Source organism: Beta vulgaris, chromosome 4 (assembly GCF_026745355.1).
Source record: "Beta vulgaris subsp. vulgaris cultivar EL10 chromosome 4, EL10.2, whole genome shotgun sequence".
Classification (NCBI taxonomy): domain Eukaryota; kingdom Viridiplantae; phylum Streptophyta; class Magnoliopsida; order Caryophyllales; family Amaranthaceae; genus Beta; species Beta vulgaris.
This window is the reverse complement of record NC_079205.1, coordinates 55,851,260-55,870,039: the sequence shown is the minus strand read 5'-3', so window position 1 is coordinate 55,870,039 and position 18,780 is coordinate 55,851,260. Positions and strand designations below refer to the sequence as shown.

The 18,780-nt window shown below is 36.7% G+C and overlaps 1 protein-coding gene and 1 long non-coding RNA gene across 2 annotated transcripts; one reads left to right on the top strand and one right to left on the bottom strand.

The window, feature by feature from the left end:
- The first annotated feature begins 284 nt into the window (after nt 1–284).
- LOC104890623 (putative pentatricopeptide repeat-containing protein At1g12700, mitochondrial) lies at nt 285–3,926 on the top strand. The gene has a single exon (XM_010676176.4). It carries the CDS (start codon nt 381–383, stop codon nt 2,202–2,204), a length of 1,824 nt encoding a protein of 607 aa, XP_010674478.1. The 5' UTR covers nt 285–380; the 3' UTR covers nt 2,205–3,926.
- Nucleotides 3,927–15,004: 11,078 nt separating this feature from the next.
- On the bottom strand, nt 15,005–18,503 carry LOC130591295 (uncharacterized). Its single transcript, XR_008969116.1, has 2 exons — nt 17,655–18,503; nt 15,005–16,753 (listed from the first exon to the last, which is right to left on the bottom strand). It is a non-coding gene; the product is annotated as an uncharacterized LOC130591295 (long non-coding RNA).
- Between the last annotated feature and the right edge of the window lie 277 nt (nt 18,504–18,780).

Below are 18,780 nucleotides of genomic sequence, written 5' to 3'. Positions count from 1 at the left end.
TCATTTTGCACGGTCTCCAAGACGTACCTTTGACTTATGATATCTTTTATTTCTTATTTGTAAAAAATATAAAAAGTTGATATTACGAATTTATACATTGAGACGAATCTAACAAGATCCCTCATGAATATGTTTTTTTTTGTATACATTAGTAAAAATATTTGGTCAAAGTTTTTAAAATTTTACTCTCAAAATAGAAATGGGAACTATATTTTGATACGGATGGAGTACCAGAAAGTATGGTGAGAAAGGAATATTTAGAACAGGTCTAATTCTGATATTTCTGGATCGTATTTTAACCAGCACCAGAGCATCACGAAATCGAAGAACAAGACTCAACACTCAACACTCAACACTCAACACTCAGTCACTCAACAGTTATGAATTTTTGTTGCAGAGCTGCTTCTTCCTTTGCAATCTTTCATGGCGGAAAAGGTACTTTCTTTTCCCCTTTTCAATTTCGTTTACGAAATTACTCTCATTTCTCCAATACACGAGATGCTGTTAAAGAAGATCGTGAGTTGTTTCTCAAATCAGTTAGAGAGCATTGTAAATTAGGGTTTTCAAATCTCAATTATCCCCTTTCTCTCTTCCATCAATTGATCTCTTTGCGTCCCCTTCCTTCTATCATTGTTTTCACTCAACTGTTTACTGCTATGTCTAAATTGAAACGCCTTCAACCTCACTCCACCCTCATCTCTCTACTCAGAGAGCTAGAGTTATCTGGTATTCGACCCGATATGCATACATTGGGTATTCTCACCAATTGTTACTGCCATTTGGGCCGTGTTGATTTCGGCTTCTCTCTTCTCGCCAAAAGACTTAAGCTTGGTTACCCCTATGATGGTGATTGTGTTATCTTTACTACCTTAATTAATGGCTATATCCACTTTGGTAAGTTTCCTCAAGCTCTTCAATTGCTAGATCAAATTGTTAAGCTAGGTTTCCAACCCGACATTGCTACCTATGGTGCTATTTTCAAAGGCCTTTGTCGGATTGGTGACAATGCTGCTGCCCTCCACTTGCTCAGGAAGATGCAATGTAGTCCTTGTCAGCCTGGTCTTGTCATATATAGCACCATCATTGATAGTCTTTGTAAGGATAGGCTGTTGAAAGAGGCCCTCGGCTTGTTCACCGCCATGAAAAGTGAGGGCATTATACCTGACGTTATCACTTATACCTCCTTAATTAGAGGTCTCTACAACTCCGGCTCCAAGGTCGAGGCTAGATATATGCTGGCTGAGATGTTGGAGTGTAATGTAGCACCAGATGTTCCCACCTTCAGCATGCTGGTTGACATGTTTTGCAAAGACGGGAATGTTGATGAAGCACAAGCTATTCTAGACTACATGATTGAGAGAGGTGAGATTCCAAATGTCATAACTTACAGTGCTTTACTCGATGGATATTGTTTGCGTGGACAAATGGAGGATGCAGAAAAGCTACTTGATTTGATGGCCAAGAATGGTTGTGAGCCTGATATTGTAAGTTTTAGCACTATCATTAATGGATATTGCAAGGCTAGAAACATTGACAAGGCACTCTACTTATTCCAAGAAATACTTCAAAAAGGAATAATGACACCTGATGTTGTTACCTATACCACTCTCATCGATGGACTATGCAAAGTTAATAGACTCCCACTTGCCAGTAAATTGTTCAAGGATATGCAAGGTCATGGAGTTACTCCTGATATTGTTACATATGCTTCATTGCTTGACAGCTTATGCAAAAATGCGCTACTTGATGAGGCAATAGCATTACTTGAAGATATGGAATATAATGGTGTTAAGCCTGATATTGTCATCTACAATATCCTAATTGACAGTTTGTGTGAGGCTGGGCAACTTGAAGATGCAACCAATTTATTCTCCGATCTTGTATTGAAGGGTCTACAGCCTGATGTTAAAACATACAACACATTGATCAAAGGTTTTTGCAAGAAAAGGCTCATGAATGAAGCTGTTGAATTGTTGACAATAATGGAGGAAATGGGTTATTATCCTAATGATCGTACCTATAATACAATTATCAGAGGATATATTGTCAACAATGACTTATCAAATGCATTCTACTACTCTGACCTTATGGTTAGCAAGGGATATGAAGCTGAAGCTGATACTTTCTCGTTGTTTATTGGCCTCTTGTCTTCTGATAATTTAAGTGACTCGGCAAAGGACCAGATAAGGAAATTCATCAAATGACTTGAATAAAAACAGAACAGGATAATTATGACTAAGTTTGGGAGATATGCAAGATCTCAGTATAGTTGAGATGTTCCTCCATGTTGTTTGTAATGTCTTAAAGGATACGAGTCACACGTTAGATTACTTGTACTTTGGCTTGAGATTTTGCTTTTAGTTTCTTTGTCTACTTCATCTCAAGTCCCTGATGACCATCTTATTTTATGACTCGTATTTCTGGCCCTTGGGCTGTTTGTTTCTTCATTGTATTAAGTTGGATGTGTGCTGATAATATATGATGTTTTGTTTCTATCATAGAAAAAGCTGATGAAGCGTCCTTTCACTGTTTTGTCGATTTCAGTTTCTCTCTTCTTGACATATCCAAGTTGGCTATTTCCCTCATTATCATGTTTACAACCTTAATCAATCGCTCTATCCACAGTAATGTCCTATCTCCTAACTGAGAACAAACCCATATTATATTGAATTTTTGATTGATCACCTCTGTTAAGTTTTCACTCATCAGTTTGCAGTGTCTTAACCAACTAATCTCTGGTCTGTCCCTTCCCGGTGTAGCTATTAAATTATATTGTTGCTGTTAATATTTTGTTTGAAAGAAGCTGATCATTTTGTTGACAACCGGTCAGTTACTGTTTGATCTGGTGATCGGAAAAATTACGAAAAGCATGTGACTCTTCCAAGTTCCAACCTGTGATAATCATTAGAAAAGCGGAGTCATGGTTAATGGTACACACCTTATGTGTAACAAAGAAGTAGAATCATTTGAACAGATCATTGACGAGAACAGGTGACGGGGAAGATGATGTGGTAACTTTTGACCAAACAATGTGTTATTGTTTTAGCACAGCAACCCGGAACAACAGCTCTCCAATTTACCTCGTTTGTTATTTGATTGTTTTAGCCTGCCGCTCTGAAGCCTGTTTTGACAGGAATTACATTTAGTTGTTTTAGTGTGCCATTATTCGTGGATATATTAGAAATAGTGAAGTTTCCTAAAAACTGTTATTATGATAATGTACCTTTGTTTGGTTGTCAACTATTATGAATTATTTCGGTCGAAGGGGACAAAAGAAATATAATGATTTGTATTATTTGCAAAATATGAATCACAACTAGAAAGTCTGTAATCCAAAATAATGCTTCAGGTATCATATATTCCTCCTAAAGTTTTAAAGTTTCTATTATGGAGAAGTTCCTACATTGTGGTTCTTGTTTACCATAATAACTTGGGAGCTGGGCCTTTTATGATGGTTTTCTGGTGTTCACTTTATGTTTTAGCTCTCGCGTCATTCCTGGTTAGCTCTTTTTTTCTTAAGCTGATGTGAGGTCTCTGACATCTGATTATGTTACCTTTGTTGCTGGTGCTTGGATATTCATTACATTCTATTCAAGTAAGGAGATTAGATTTTGAAATACTATGTTTCTGATAATATTTGATTTCCAGTTTCAGCTGCTGATAATATACCAACTTTTTTTGTTCATACAGGTTTATTGGATGTCAGGTTTATCATGCAAACAACACTGGTTGTTAATTTGGATGTTAGATTCATAGAAACTAGCTGATGCAAATTCTCACCTGAATTAAGTTCCGACGTACTCCACATTCTTTGAACTTGAAAAACTTGTGCACTTCTGCTGAGGACGCAAAGTCCCAGTAGATATGTGATGTAGAATTGAGCTAACAATTGGATATTTGGAATATATGTCAAGATTGTCGAGTCAGGCTAGATGTAAAAAGAAACCAGCAGGTTCTTTGTCCCTTCATTAGCCTTTAATTTTACAAAGAGTAATTGCTGCCGGATTCTTCACTTGGAACTATCCAACCATCTGATGGTTGGCCTAAATTTGTGATCAAAGTTATCGGATCCCCGCTTTATTGGATGTGCAGCTCAATCGAAACTTGTAATGAAATAATAAATTTACTGCTGTCTGCTGTCTGCTGTTTTGGGGGGAGGTGAGGGGAATGCAGAACTGCTGGTTTACTGCTGCTCGTTGAAGCAAACAAATTGAGTGCAAAGCTTCTGAAGAAACCAAGTCTCACTGTATTGCTATGGTGTATTTGTGAACAATGTTCTTTACTGGAAAGATAATTTTGGGCATCATATTTTGCTCTAGCATTTTTATACTAGTTGGATTTGGGGCTAAATTACTGGCTTTGTTTAGTAGTATTATGTATTTCTTCTTTGTCCATTTCTAAGGAAAATTTTTTTTCTTTAAAAAAAATTATAGACTTGTTTTGTTGCCCTTAAATTGGTTTTATTTTACCTGTCTAACAGAACCAATAGATCAGTTTACTTACTTTCGTTATAACTCCTTGTCAATATCAAACATGGTATTAGTTTTTTGGGTTTCTTATTTTTGAATTTTGGTTCTTGGTGGACAAAATCTGAAAATGAGACAGTTTTACTATAGGCGTGCCTCACTATTTTTGTTGAAGGGGATTAGTTATTGTTTACTACATTTTGGGGTGTTTGGCAATTAAAGTTTTGGAGTAAAAAGAGAATTTTGGATCACTTTTAGAGATTTGACTAGTCAAAAACTCTAAAAGGGGTGTTTGGTAAAAAAGAGTTTTAGAATAAAAACTTTCAAAATGAAAAAGCTCTTAATAGGAGCTTTTTCTTTAGAAAATTAGGTAATAATATGTTCAATAATTTTTTTACCTCTAATAATAATACTACACATATATATTAAAATGTCTATAAATGTTATTTCATATAAATAAATGACAATAAGCTTTTAGCAATCAGTTAATTGTTACCGAACACATCTATATATATATTTTTTTGTCAAATCTGCTGAACAAAAACTTAAAACTCTAACAACAACCTCTAAACTCTAACAGCTAAACTCTAAACTCTATTTGCCAAACAGGACCTTTAAATGACACTTTTAGCTCAAGCACTAAGGTAATATGAACTTTGTGTAGACTAATTATTCCTCATGTGGGTGTTTTTTTTTTCCCGAAAGAAACGTAAAGAATTACTTAAACAATTTATTGCTAAACAAAGCTCAAAGATGCAAGATGGAGAGTCTTCAACCCATGTTCTACACACAATACTAACCCAGGTTGAAGGTGAGCTTGGGCTACCTTATGTAAAAATAGCTTTTTAAGATAGTGGTAGTATTTAATGTAGTTTTCGAAGGTAGACAAGCCATAGCTAAAGATTTATCTTTTATTTCCCTAATCCTCCAACTAACCTCTAATAGCTAATGGCTCTATTTGGTAACACTAGTTGAAATGTAGTTGAAACTGGTAATGAAGCTAAAAGTGATAAGATATATCTGAAACTAATAAGGTAGCTGATTAATTTAACTGTTTCGCAGAACTAGTTGCATAAGTTGATTAATTATTCAAAATTTTGTATTTTGATTAATTTAACTGTTTCGCAGAACAGTTAACATTTTGCACTATTCACAGTATGTACTTTGACTAAGATTTGAACTTTATACATAATGAAAAATATTGTCAAGTGAAATCTTGTTAGATCCGTCTCGTTAAATACTTTTGTAATATCAACTTTTTATAATTTTTACATATATATATATATATATATTATATTATATATATATATATATATATATATATATATATATATTATATTATATATATATTATAGTAGATATTAACCGTCAAAGTTATGTCTCGACAAACGTGAAAAGTAAATTGTTGCGATTAAATCGAAACGGAGGAAGTACATTATATTTCGACACTAATTTTATACTAACCAAATTTTTTGACTATTTGACCAGTTTAAAAAGCGGAAACTAAAAAGTCACTCAAAAGCCCTTTGTTCTCTAATAAGGATTGATTGCATAAGCCTTCGACTGAATTTTGCTTCCCCCTCAATTTTTTTTTCTCTTAGAAGTTATTCCCTTAAAGTTTCTATTTTTTTTATTAATAAAGATAATTGGTCCGAAAATCAACCCCTGCTACGCTACTTGTAGCCTATAGGCTGCAGGACACACCAGCTCAAGGGCTAGGTATAATGCTAAACAGCCAAAAAATAATTGGAATGAGGATTTAAACCCTGAACAATGCCCTATAATTCGGGATGATATTCCACTGAGCTACCACCTTTCCCTCCCCCTTGAAGTTTCTATGATATAAACAAAATTATGCTCGCAAAAATCTAGTAATGATTTTCCAAAAAGAAATCTACTTAGAAATTTCTTGAAAGATAAAAAAGTAGTACTCATTTGTACTATACAAAATACAATTACTACATCTTGATTCTTGACAAGCTAATAGGTAGTAGGTCTCTTTTGCTGAAAATGCTGGTTCTCCATTCCAAATAATCATACTCTATTAAAAGAAAATCTAAGTGGGAACTAAGTTCATTCTCCTCACCTAAGAACATAACTGATGCAACACCTACAGAAAGTAAGGGGAAGATCAATGACATCAAAGTAGAAGTCTTCTGCCCACAAACCTTCACAATCTTCCTTGTTTGAGCTGGACCTCCATGGCACATTTAAAAGAGAAGCCTATCACACGAAGTATTCCTTTAACAGTTTAACTGAAAAGACGATGCAGTAAATTTGAGAAAAGATAAAGTAGATGGATCGAAGACCAACACTACAGTCAGGGGTGATAATGAGCCTGACAAGCTCGCGAATAGTTCGGGCTCGACTCCGTCAAAACTTGGTCAAAGCTCGGCTCGTTGTGGCTCGACTCGAGTTTGGGCTCGACTCGAGACTTAAACGAGCCGAGCTGAGCTAAGCAAAGCTCGGCTCGAAATGCTCGTGAACAACTGGATTATTATTGTATACTAAAAAAAGATTTTTATATTAAAAAATATTTTATATTCAAAACATATTTTAAATTAAAAAATTATATATTAAAAGTTATATTAAGTATTTCTTTTAAAATATTAACTAAAGTATATATGAGAAGAAAGATAAAAAAAAGAAAGTAAAAGCTCACGAGTCGAGCTTGATCGGCAAAAACTAATCACGAGCTCGCGCCAGATTTCGGCTCCCCCAAGCTCGTCGAGCTCACGAGCCGAGTCGAGTCCATGAAAAGTTAAACGAGCTCGAGCCGAGCCCAATGCTATTCAGGTTCGGCTCATTCGATAAGCACCCCTAACTACAATAGAGAAGTAATATGATCGAGAGAATGAGATAGAAACGTTAAAATATGAGATAAGTTTAAAAGATATTTGAAAATTTAGGTACATGGTTTGAAAACGTTATTATTTTAGGATTTTTTGTCCGAAACTATCTTTAACTTTCAAGTTTTTTCGAGAGACTACCTTATAAAAAAATTTATCGTCTCAAACTACCTTGCTTTTACCATTTTGTTGTTGACAGCTACCTTGTGCCATTTTCCGGTGTTTATTTTTGTTTTTTCCGGTTTTTTAATATCACGTTATATCACTCGATCTCTTCAAACCCTTTTTTTATTAATTTTCCCCACCATAATTTTCCATTTCCATGTGTGCGCGGCCTCTCTCTATCATATTTCTGTAACACTTTTTGTACCACCAATCCATCATTAAATTCCTTTTCTACTTAAACTAAAATTGAAAGAATCTCCCTCCTCAATCACCCTCTCAATATCGTCGAATCTCAAGCAATTTCCACAAAGGTACTTTTGTTTTTCCCACAATTTTTTACTGAAAAAACAAAAGTCAACGCTGGAAATCGACATAAGGTAGTTGTCAACAACAAAATTGTAAAAAGTAAGGTAGTTTGGGACAATAACTTTTAATAAGGTAGTTTCTCACAAAAACATGAAAGTTGAAGGTAGTTTGGGACAATAAATTCTTATTTTTACTTGTCAATTTCAGTCACTTTAGCACTTGAAATTTTACTTGGATGATTCCCAAACACCACTAATTCATTTTAGCACCTATATGTTTTTGAAACTTGTCATTTCAGACACCTAAAATACCTCCCCAAATAGAGTAAATATTTGATCGCTAACAAATATAGTAGTAAAATGAATAACAATTATCACAAATGCTATTTATGTATCAAACTAGTTATTAGGCCCGAGCTATGATGCCCCGGGTAAGAAAATTTTTTATTTATTAATATTGTACTTTGATATGATAGTACTAAATACAACTTGGTCTAGTGGTTAAAACTTTAGTTTATGAACTTGAGGTCACAGGATCAAAACCTATATTATGCAATTTCTAATTTTTTTTATTGTACATGGATTACATGAACTAAAACTCCCTAGGAAGAGCGCCACGTGGCACCGTTTCTGGTTTACGCACGCCTTTTGATATATTAGTATTTAAGATTGAGGTACTAAATAATAGGTCACGGGTTCAAATCTCTCCTCCTTTTCTTTGTATTTTATATTGCTTTCGTGGTTTATAAGGGTGAAAAAATTATTTTGCTATTTATGTCAAGCAAGTTATTGTGGAAGTGGAAAGAAGACCATTTCAAGAGTGAAAGGGTGTCACTCCCCTATATCATCACAACACATGGTATTACCTTTACCGTTTAACTTTTTAATTACTAATTCATCAAGATTAAATAATTAATCTGAAATTGCCAATAAATTTTATCACGGATGAAGCAACATACATTAAAGCTACTCTATTGTATGAGAATCATGTGGGAGTATTGGACTCCCACCTCCCAAGTCCCAACTTCATGATCAGGAGTTCGACTCTCATCAACCCCATATTTGGGGTGTTTGTGTGGATGTTTACTTCTCGGTATAAATCTCCATTTTTCAGTCTCTAGAAGTTCACTGGGTTGGGGAACAGAGGCAAAAGATACACTAGCAGAGATGTTAAGAGCGTAAAATAACATTGGCCTTCAACATGCTTGTTGACATGCTAGAATCATTAACAAGACACTACTTATTCCAAGAAATACTTCAGAAAGGAATAATGACATCTACGGCCCGTTTGGTAGTTGGTCATAAATGGTGGTAATGGGAATGAATTTGTGTGTAAATTTGTGAAAAATATCATTGTCCATTACCATGGTAATGCTAATTTATCCTAAAGTGTCCACTTTCCTTCTTGAATTTTCATTCCCATCCAATACCACCTTGTAGGGTGGTAATGAGTGGTAATGAAAATTGCTTCCCCTTGGAGACAAAAACACAAGTTTAGGGGTGAGATTGCTTGTCCATGGAGAAAAAATGCCTCTCCATGGAGTTTTTAAGGGTACTTCCCTAATAAAATTACACTTAAAATTCATTCCCATTACCGCAATTTATTAACGACTACCAAACGGGCCGCTAATGTTATTACCTATAACACTCTTATTGATGGACTATGCAAATTAATTCAATAGGCTCCCACTTGCACACAAATTGTTATCACATATGCTTCATTGCTTGATGCCTTGATGGACTATGCAAACACATGCTGTTTGATGAGGCAGTGGCTGTTGGAGATTTAGAGTATAGAGTTTAGTTTATTTCATGATGTATTATGTGAGTAACTTGGTCATGGTGTCGTTGCTCAAATAAATACATGAATTATACAATGCTATGCAAGTCGCAGCAAACCTCGCAAATGTCGCAGCAAGCATCGCGACCTAGCAGCAGGCAGGGTTTGGACTTGGTCGCGAGTCGCGACCTATGTCGCACCTCGCGAGATCTGTCGTCAGCGTGCTGTTTGCGAAGCAGAAGGAACGAGAAGATGATTGAGTGCTCGCGACTCGCGACCTGGGTCGCACCTCGCGACGGCGCCCAGTCGCGACTCGCGACACTGATCTCGACTCGCGAAATTCTTCTGTTTTTCTGCGGTTTTGCGTGTTTTCGTAGTTAATGACGGTTAGTCATTGTATGGTTTCGGTTTTCAGAAACTCTTGAGCATTAGTATATATATGAATATTCTCATATGATGAAGGAACAAAAAGAAAAGAAACTCTCTCTCTTGCATAAGAATCAAAAATTCATCATCTTACAAATTTTTCTTCCTTTCACTCATTTGACAAATCTCATAACGAGCGTGATATTTGTTGTTCTTCTTTGTATCTCGGAAGTGAATTCCTTGTAACCCGTGCTCAGTGTAGGGTAGGAATATTGCTTTTGGGAAAGTGTCCCAACACGCCTAGAAGATTCTAAGTTCATCAATTAATCATCTTCTTCACCCTTTTCCGATTTCTAACAATCCAAAAGCAATATTACTTGAAGATGGCTAGTACGTGAAATGACTTCGAATTTTCAGAAACTTGACAAGTTTGAGGGTGTGGGATTCCGTAGATGGCAAAAGAAGATGCATTTTCTTCTCACTTCTCTTTCGGTGGCATATGTTTTGAGTACTCCAAAACCCGAGTTTGTGGAAGATGAAACTTTGGAGGCCTCAAGGAGAAGGAACAAGTGGGAGAATGACGATTATATATGTCGTGGTCACATTTTAAACGGTATGTCTGACACTTTATTTGATGTTTATCAATTTTATGAATCCGCTAAAATGCTTTGGGATGACCTTGAGTCAAAATACATGGCCGAAGATGCATCTAGTAAGAAGTTTTTAGTTATACAATATAATTTAAGATGAATGAAACAAGGCCTGTGATGGAACAATTCCATGAAATTCAAAGGATTTTAGGAAGTTTTAAACAACACAATATTAGTATGGATGAAACTTTTATTGTATCTTCAATAATAGACAAATTACCACCAAGTTGGAAGGATGTTAGAAATACTCTTAAACATAGGAAAGATGATATAAATGTGGAACAATTGGGTGCTCATCTTCGGATTGAAGAGGGCATTCGGGTTCAAGATGGACAAAAGGAGGTAAATCCTAATTCTTCTACCATTAACATGGTGGAGGATGGAAAGTTCAAAGACTCAAATCCTAAGAAGAGGGCTAATAATTTCACCAAAGGCAACAACTTTAAGAAGCCTAAGAATGGTGGAGGTGTTCAACAACGTGGTTGTTGGGAGTGTGGCAAGCCCGGACACTTCAAAAAGGATTGCTTCCTATGGAAGAGGAAAATGAACAAAAAGAATGAGCAAGGTGGAGGGAAAGGCGAGTCTAGCCAATCCCAAGCCAAACAAGGTACTTGTACACAACTTTCATGTAATTCAAGTTTGAATTATATGTGTATGATTTCTGAAATCTTTTGTGTACAGGATGATTGTTCATGGTATATCGATTCAGGAGCTTCAAGCATGTGTGCAAGGAGCGGTCTTCATTCAAAACCTTCAAGGAGGTGGACAATGGAGAAGTTCTATACATGGGAATGACTCTACAGCTCAAGTTCTGGGGTAGGACAAGTAGAGTTGGTCTTTAGTTCCGGCAAATCTCTAGTGTTAAGAGATGTTGTATTTGCTCCGGAACTTAGGCGTAATCTAGTGTCAGGAGCTATCTTGAATCGAATAGGTTTTAAAATGGTTTTTGAGTCGGACAAATTTATATTATCTAAGGGTGGTTTGTTTGTTGGACTTGGTTATTTGTGTAATGGTATGTTTAAACTTAGCATTTCAAATGCTTTAGTAACAATGTGTGTGTTATTAATGATAATTCTTCTCTTTGGCATTTAAGACTTGGTCATGTTAATTATAGAAAATTATATTCTATGGCTAAGGATGATTTAATTCCTTTTTTGATCCAAGTATTGAGAAGTGTAGAACATGCATGCTTACCAAAATAACTAGGTGTTCTTTCCCTAATAATGTGGAAAGAGATACTAAATTGCTTGATTTAGTACATAGTGATCTTTGTGATTTTCATAGTACACCTTCTTTAGGAAACAAAAATATATAGTAACTTTGATGATCATTCACGATTTTGTTATGTATATCTATTGTCTACTAAAGATGAAGCCCTAGAAAAATTTGAGATCTATAAAAATGAAGTAGAATTGCAACTAAGTGACAAGGTTAAACGGTTTAGAACCGATAGAGGTGGTGAATTTCATAATCCTAGTTATTTCCAAGCTTTAGGAATAATACATGAAACAACCGCGGCTTATACACCACAACAAAATGGTGTAGCGGAAAGAAAAATAGAACTTTACAAGAGATGGTAAATTCTATGTTATCCTACTCGGGTTTGAGTGATGGTTTTTGGGGTGAAGCGGTTTTAACCCTTGTTACATCTTGAATCGTGTTCCTATGAAAAAGAACAAGTTACCCCTTATGAATTATGGTACAAAAGAAAACCAAATCTAAGTTACATTAGAGTTTGGGGATGTAGGGCAATAGTGAAAGTGCCGGAACCTAAACGTAAAAAGTTAGGTGAAAGAGGAGTTGAATGCATCTTTATAGGATATGCTCTCATAGCAAATCCTATAGGTTCTATGTTATAGAACAAAACGACTTTTGGTCGGTTCACACTATTGTGGAGTCAAGGGATGCAATTTTTGATGAAAATAGATATTCATCGGTTCCTAGACCAAAGGATATAACTCCAAGTACCGAAATTCAAGAGATTGATCAAACTAATGATCAAGAGTTAGATGAACAAATTCTAGATGAAAACGTTGCATCTACATCAACTCAACCAAGGAGAAGTAAACGGGTTAGGAAAGAGAAATCTTTTGGCCCGGATTTTCATGTATATTTGGTTGAAGGATCAAGAGATAGTGTTTTGACTAAATTTCCATATGTCTATAATGTGGAAGGGGATCCTTTAACATATGATGAGGCCATGCAATCTCAAGATGCTTCATTTTGGAAGAAGCTATTGATGATGAAATGGACTCAATCATGGGGAATAACACATGGGTTTTAGCGACCTACCTCCTAAATGTAAACCAATAGGGTGCAAATGGATTTTCAAGAAGAAAATGAAAATCGATGGAACTATTGACAAGTTCAAAGCCCGGTTAGTGGCACAAGGCTTTTCTCAAAAGCCGGGTATCGATTATTTCGATACATATGCACCTGTAGCTCGAATCTCCACTATAAGATTATTGATTGCCCTTGCAGCAATTCATAATCTTGTGATCCATCAAATGGATGTCAAGACTGCGTTCTTGTATGGAGAATTAGATGAGGAGGTTTACATGAGACAACCGGTTGGATTTGTTGTCAAAGGTCAAGAACAAAAAGTTTGCAAATAATTAGATCTTTGTATGGGCTAAAACAAGCACCTAAGCAATGGCATCAAAAATTTGATGAGGTAGTGTTGTCTAATGGATTCAAATTGAACAATTCAGATAAGTGTGTATATAGCAAATTTGATGACAATGGTCATGGTGTTATGATTTGCTTATATGTAGATGACATGCTAATTTTTGGAACTGATTTATCCCAAGTTGAGTGGACTAAATCTTTTCTATCGTCTAAGTTCTCAATGAAAGATTTGGGGGAGGCGGATGTCATTCTAGGAATTAGAATTAAAAGAAGCAAAGGTAAATTGAGTTTGTCTCAATCTCACTACATCGAAAAGGTTCTTAAGAAATTCGATGTTAGTGGTTGCTCTTTTGTGTCAACTCCAATGGACCCTAGTGAGAAATTATTACCAAGTAGGTAGTGCTGTATCTCAACTTGAGTATTCAAGGGTGATTGGATGTTTGATGTATGCTATGACGAGTACTAGGCCGGATATCGCATTTGCGGTAGGCAAACTTAGTAGGTATACTAGTAATCCTAGTGTACAACATTGGCAAGCTATTCGTCGTGTGTTAAGGTATTTAGGAAAAACCAAGGACTATGGTTTATCCTACAGTGGATATCCTTCGGTTTTAGAAGGGTATTCGGATGCAAGTTGGATCTCTAACAAAGAAGATCACTCTTCTACAAGTGGATGGGTATTTCTACTTGGGGGGGTGCTATATCTTGGGCTTCCAAGAAACAAACTTGCATAGCGGATTCCTCCATGACTTCGGAATTCATTGCTTTATCTTCCGCAAGCAAAGAGGCGGAGTGGTTGAAGAATCTCATGATTGAGATTCCTTTGTTGCCAAAACCGATATCGCCCATAGCGATTCATTGTGATAACGATGCTGCTTTGGCAAAGCATATAGTCAAGTCTATAATGGTAAGTCAAGACACATTGGTGTGCGGCATAGCTACATCCAAGGACTTATCAAGGATAGTGTAATCACTGTTGACTATGTACGTACAACGTATAATCTAGCGGATTGTTTTACAAAGGCCTTGGCTAGAGATAATGTAAAGAGGATGGCAATCGGTTTAGGATTGGAGCCCCTCGAGAATCACGAATGAGGGAATCTTAACTTAACGCCCAATATGACGTTGGGTCTTAAGTTCAATAAGATTAATTTCTTCATTTAGATGATTGTAGAACTTTTATTCATCCTAAGTTTATAGTTCTATAATTGTGTTGTATAAGGAGGTTGTATAACTTAATAGTTCTCTTGTTTATGCTTTTCACAGTAGCATGTATTTTTGTAGAACGCGGTGATTTTGCACCATACATGAACTACCCCCATTGGCCCCCTCAACATGGGCCGGTCCCCGGTTGGCAAAACAACCAACCCACCTACCCCTACCACCCCCACCGTGATCCACCTTATGATTATAGGGAACCCGGTGGCACAAACCCGGTTGGTGATCCCAACTATCCTTTTGTGCTCCTCCCGATAACGGTGGTGGTAGTAGTAGTAGTGGTCTTCCCCACCCCCTTACTATGGGTACCCTCCCGGATACTCCGGCGGTTGGGACCCTCATCCGATGCCTCCTTATGGCAACTATGGCGATCCTCGCCCGCGGATGGACTAGACCGTGGGTCTAGTCATTGCCCTTCCCCCCCTTCCCTCATTGTTTGTTTATGTTTTATGCACTAGGGACTAGTGCAAATGCTAAGCTTGGGGGGGTGTTTTGATTTGAATTTGAATTAAGGGCTTTGTATGCATGAGGGGTGGTGGTGAATAGTTTGGGGGGTAGTCAAGTTTTGAAGGAGTGGTCTTGTTGAGGAAATAGGAAGATTAGTGGTAGTGAGGTGGGTGATCTATGCTTTTTGGTTTGTATGAAAGTTGTCCCACCAAGAGACAATGGATTGTTAACAATGATACGTACATATTTTTATTTTTGTCAAACTAACAATTTATTGTCTCTTTGATCCTTCTAATGATGATTCAACAATCCTTCATGGTAAGCTTCTCCCACTTCTAACTTGTAAATAGTTTAAATTGCTTTCATAGACTAGTTGCATGAAAAACATTTGCATAAAAACAAAAACAAATCAAAAAAAAAAAAAGAAAAAAAAAGAAAAAAATTTGGTTCTTGCCCAAGAATAACTTTCGAGAATGAGTCATTTGGTTCCCTCTCTTTGAATTTAGAGTGCATGAATAGAGGTTTGCTCTAGAAGAATGTGAGCATGGGTTAAGTCATCTAGGATTTGCTTAATCATGATTGCATTAGAGTATACTAAATGAAGCTAATGAACGCTCAATTGCTCGTCTAGTCTTGAATTTTGACTAAGTTGCTCATGCTGGGTATTCTTGCTTCTACTTTGCGGTCCCATGTGTCCTTGAATGCACTCCTTGTGTCCCGAAATAAAACTCTACAAGAAACTTAAACTTAATTTTTGTTATTTGTAATAAGTGGCACAAAAGCCACAAGTGCTTATAGTCTTCTATGCAAAGTTAGTCTCATATTTGTGTAATGAAGTCCCATAATAAGGGAACAAAAGAAAAAGCCAAAAACAGTTAAAAAAGGCGTGAAAAAGAAAAAAAGTGCAAAATGAAAAGCACAAAAAGAATAGAAAGTTCAATAAAAGAGGTCAATTTGTGGATGCCTCCCACACTTAGTTTATTTTTCTTAAGTTTTGAGTAGAGTGGAGTCTAAGGCTCAATTGTGTTTTTAAGGAAAGTGGACTAGTATTTGGAATATTTTTGCCTTTGAAGAGCCCTTGTCTTTAGAATAGCTAGAAGTGTCTCTAATGAGCTAGTAACAAGCCTAAGAAAGTGTCCTAATTGCAATCTTGTTTAGTCTTTTCCTCCATCCTAACCTTTGAGCACATTTGGAAGGAAATGATCTTAAAAATTTGCTCTTTGTTCTTTGATTGTGGACCATTTTCTCATTACTCGATTTGGGCGAAATCGTAAAAAGCACTTTGGTTTTTGATAGCTCTCTATCATGTATCCCTTGCCCTCTCTTACATGTATCCCTTCTCTAGTTGATTGCTTGAGGACAAGCAATTGGCAAGCTTGGGGGAATTGAAGAGACTTAGGCGAATGTAGTCTTGAGAGACACCATTGTGTTTGACCGTAGAACAATAGTCCGTGAATGTTTGCAAATGAGCTTGTGGATCCTCATCCTTTGCTCCACTAAATTGATTCCTTTCTATCAAGCCAATCAAAGCGGGGCGAAGCTCAAAGTCATTGGTTGGGTAGTGGGTTGAGTTATGGCGCTTCTTGACTCAAAAGGACCCGGAACACCATAGCTTCTCAAGTCTCTAGGAGGATCCGCCATTGAGCGATCACTAGTAGTAGGACTTGATGATCTAGAAGAGTGAGGAGAACTTCCTTGAGAAGATCTTGGAGTGGTAACTTCTTCTTCGTGTACAAAGTCCTCAATATTGACCGGAGTGGAAGATGATGCTTGTTGGGTTCGTCGCGGCTCTAAGCCCTCGTCGTATGGCCTTGACTGTCCTCTCCAACTCTGGATTATATGGAGTCAAAGGAAAGGCACGTCCACTTGGCATACAAAGCTAAGCAAAGAGTTAGCAATAACAAGACAACAACAACAAGATGAAATGAAAATAGTAAAAGACTTAGACTCACACAACTTTACAACGTTTTAATGCTAGACGCTATTCCCCGGCAACGGCGCCATTTTGATAAAGGAAAAACTAGGTCGTACTACTCCTAAAATCAAACAAACCTAACTAAATCACTAGACTAAGTAAAGTGATAAGTAAGGGTCGAAATCCACAGGGAATAGCAAGAAGAACACAATGTTGCTAATTGTTGCAAGCTAAGACGAAGATTTAGCAAAAGGTTTGGTTTGTTAAACTAAGAACTAGATTAAGTAATCAACTAAGGTCTTAAGAAAATGCTAAATGATTAGACAAGAAATTGATTGATAAAAACATTGGGAGAAGGGGATAAACACCATCCAATCATGATTTAGGAAGTAAGAAATGCGAAGTGTAGGGGGAAGGATCAAATAACAAACCCTCACTCAATTCTCACTCTCATGAGCAATTAAGTAAGAAAATAACATAAACATCAACTCTAGTCTCCTCTCTCAACTTGACTAAAGCAAAATCAACAAACATCCTAATTCTAGAATGCAAGTAGATAATATTATGCTATTGATCGATTAAGAAACCCAAAGAACCCCTACTTCTTATTCAAATCCAAAATCAATCATGGTTGGGTTTTCACCCCAACCCCAACTAATTAACTACTCACTAATCATTATAGTCATCATAATAATACTAATAGAAGGAGAAAATGAATCAAACATGAACAACTAAACAATCAACACACCAACCAAATCAAGATTAAGATAAAAACTAAAATCTAAACATGGGTTAAACTAATTTTAGAAAACTTAAATAAACAAAAGATAAGAGTATAAGAAGTAGAGAGAAGAGGAGATATTACTTAAACCATGAAGAAGAAATGAAGATCTTGCATAAAAACCATAATTTTTGTCATAATCCAAGCTACAAAACCATGGAAATCTACTTTCTCTCTCTAGAACTTTACTTTATCTCACTAGATTTAGCTAAGAACACTCTAAAAATGATTTACTGGAATTAAAGTTTTTTTTGTCATTAAGTGAAAAAGGTATTTATATCCCCACAAAAACGAGGCTAAAATCAGCGTTTAACATAAAAATATCGCGAAAATAACAAGGAGCGCCCGCTCCTTGTAAACCAGGAGTTCCCGCTCCTAACAAAATGAGGCGCTGGAGTGGGAGCTCTTTGGTAGCTCCTAGGTCGCTCCAAAGCTTCTGCCAACAAAAGTGGCTGCCCAGCAGGTGGGGAGCGCCCGCTCCTCAATATAAAGGAGCGCCCGCTCCTTGTATAATGTGTTCCAAGGAGCGCTTGCTCAATGGTAGCTCCTTGGTAGCTCCAAAGTTTCTGCCCTCCTTTGCCATCCTCAACGCATAAAGGAGCGCTCGCTCCTTTTTCCTTGAGAGCTCCCGCTCCTTTGCTCCTCATGCTAGGAGCTCCAGCTCCTTGGTGGCTCCCTCCTAGCTCCAACTTTCTGGTTTGCTTTGTCATGTACAGGGACGTTCAGGAGCACCCGCTCCTCTTTTACAAGGAGCGCCCGCTCTGTTTTCCTTTCTTGCCTTTTTCCTCATAAACAAACACATCAACAATAGTTAGTGGTCAAAGGAGAGGGGAAAGAACCATGAAATTTCATCTACCTAGCATGCATTGTTAGAGGATGAAAAATGATGAAATTTAGGGGAAAAGTGCATTTGGATCCAAAATTATCATGTAAATCTTGCCAAAACATGCATATGAGTGAGACCAAATTCTCACTCATCAATTTTAGAGATCTACCTATGTAAGTGTGAAGTTTAGCCGCTTCAAGGAGCTAATGGGGCATAGCTTTGATACACTTATGAATTGATATGGACACAAGGCTTTATGTGTCGGTTTATAATGAGTGTAAGTAATTTTATCTTATGTGTATAGTATCTTCGGGTTTCCATTATGTATTGAAATTGGTTCAATCGTTATCGACACCAATTGGATACGGATACTTGGAATGTGTA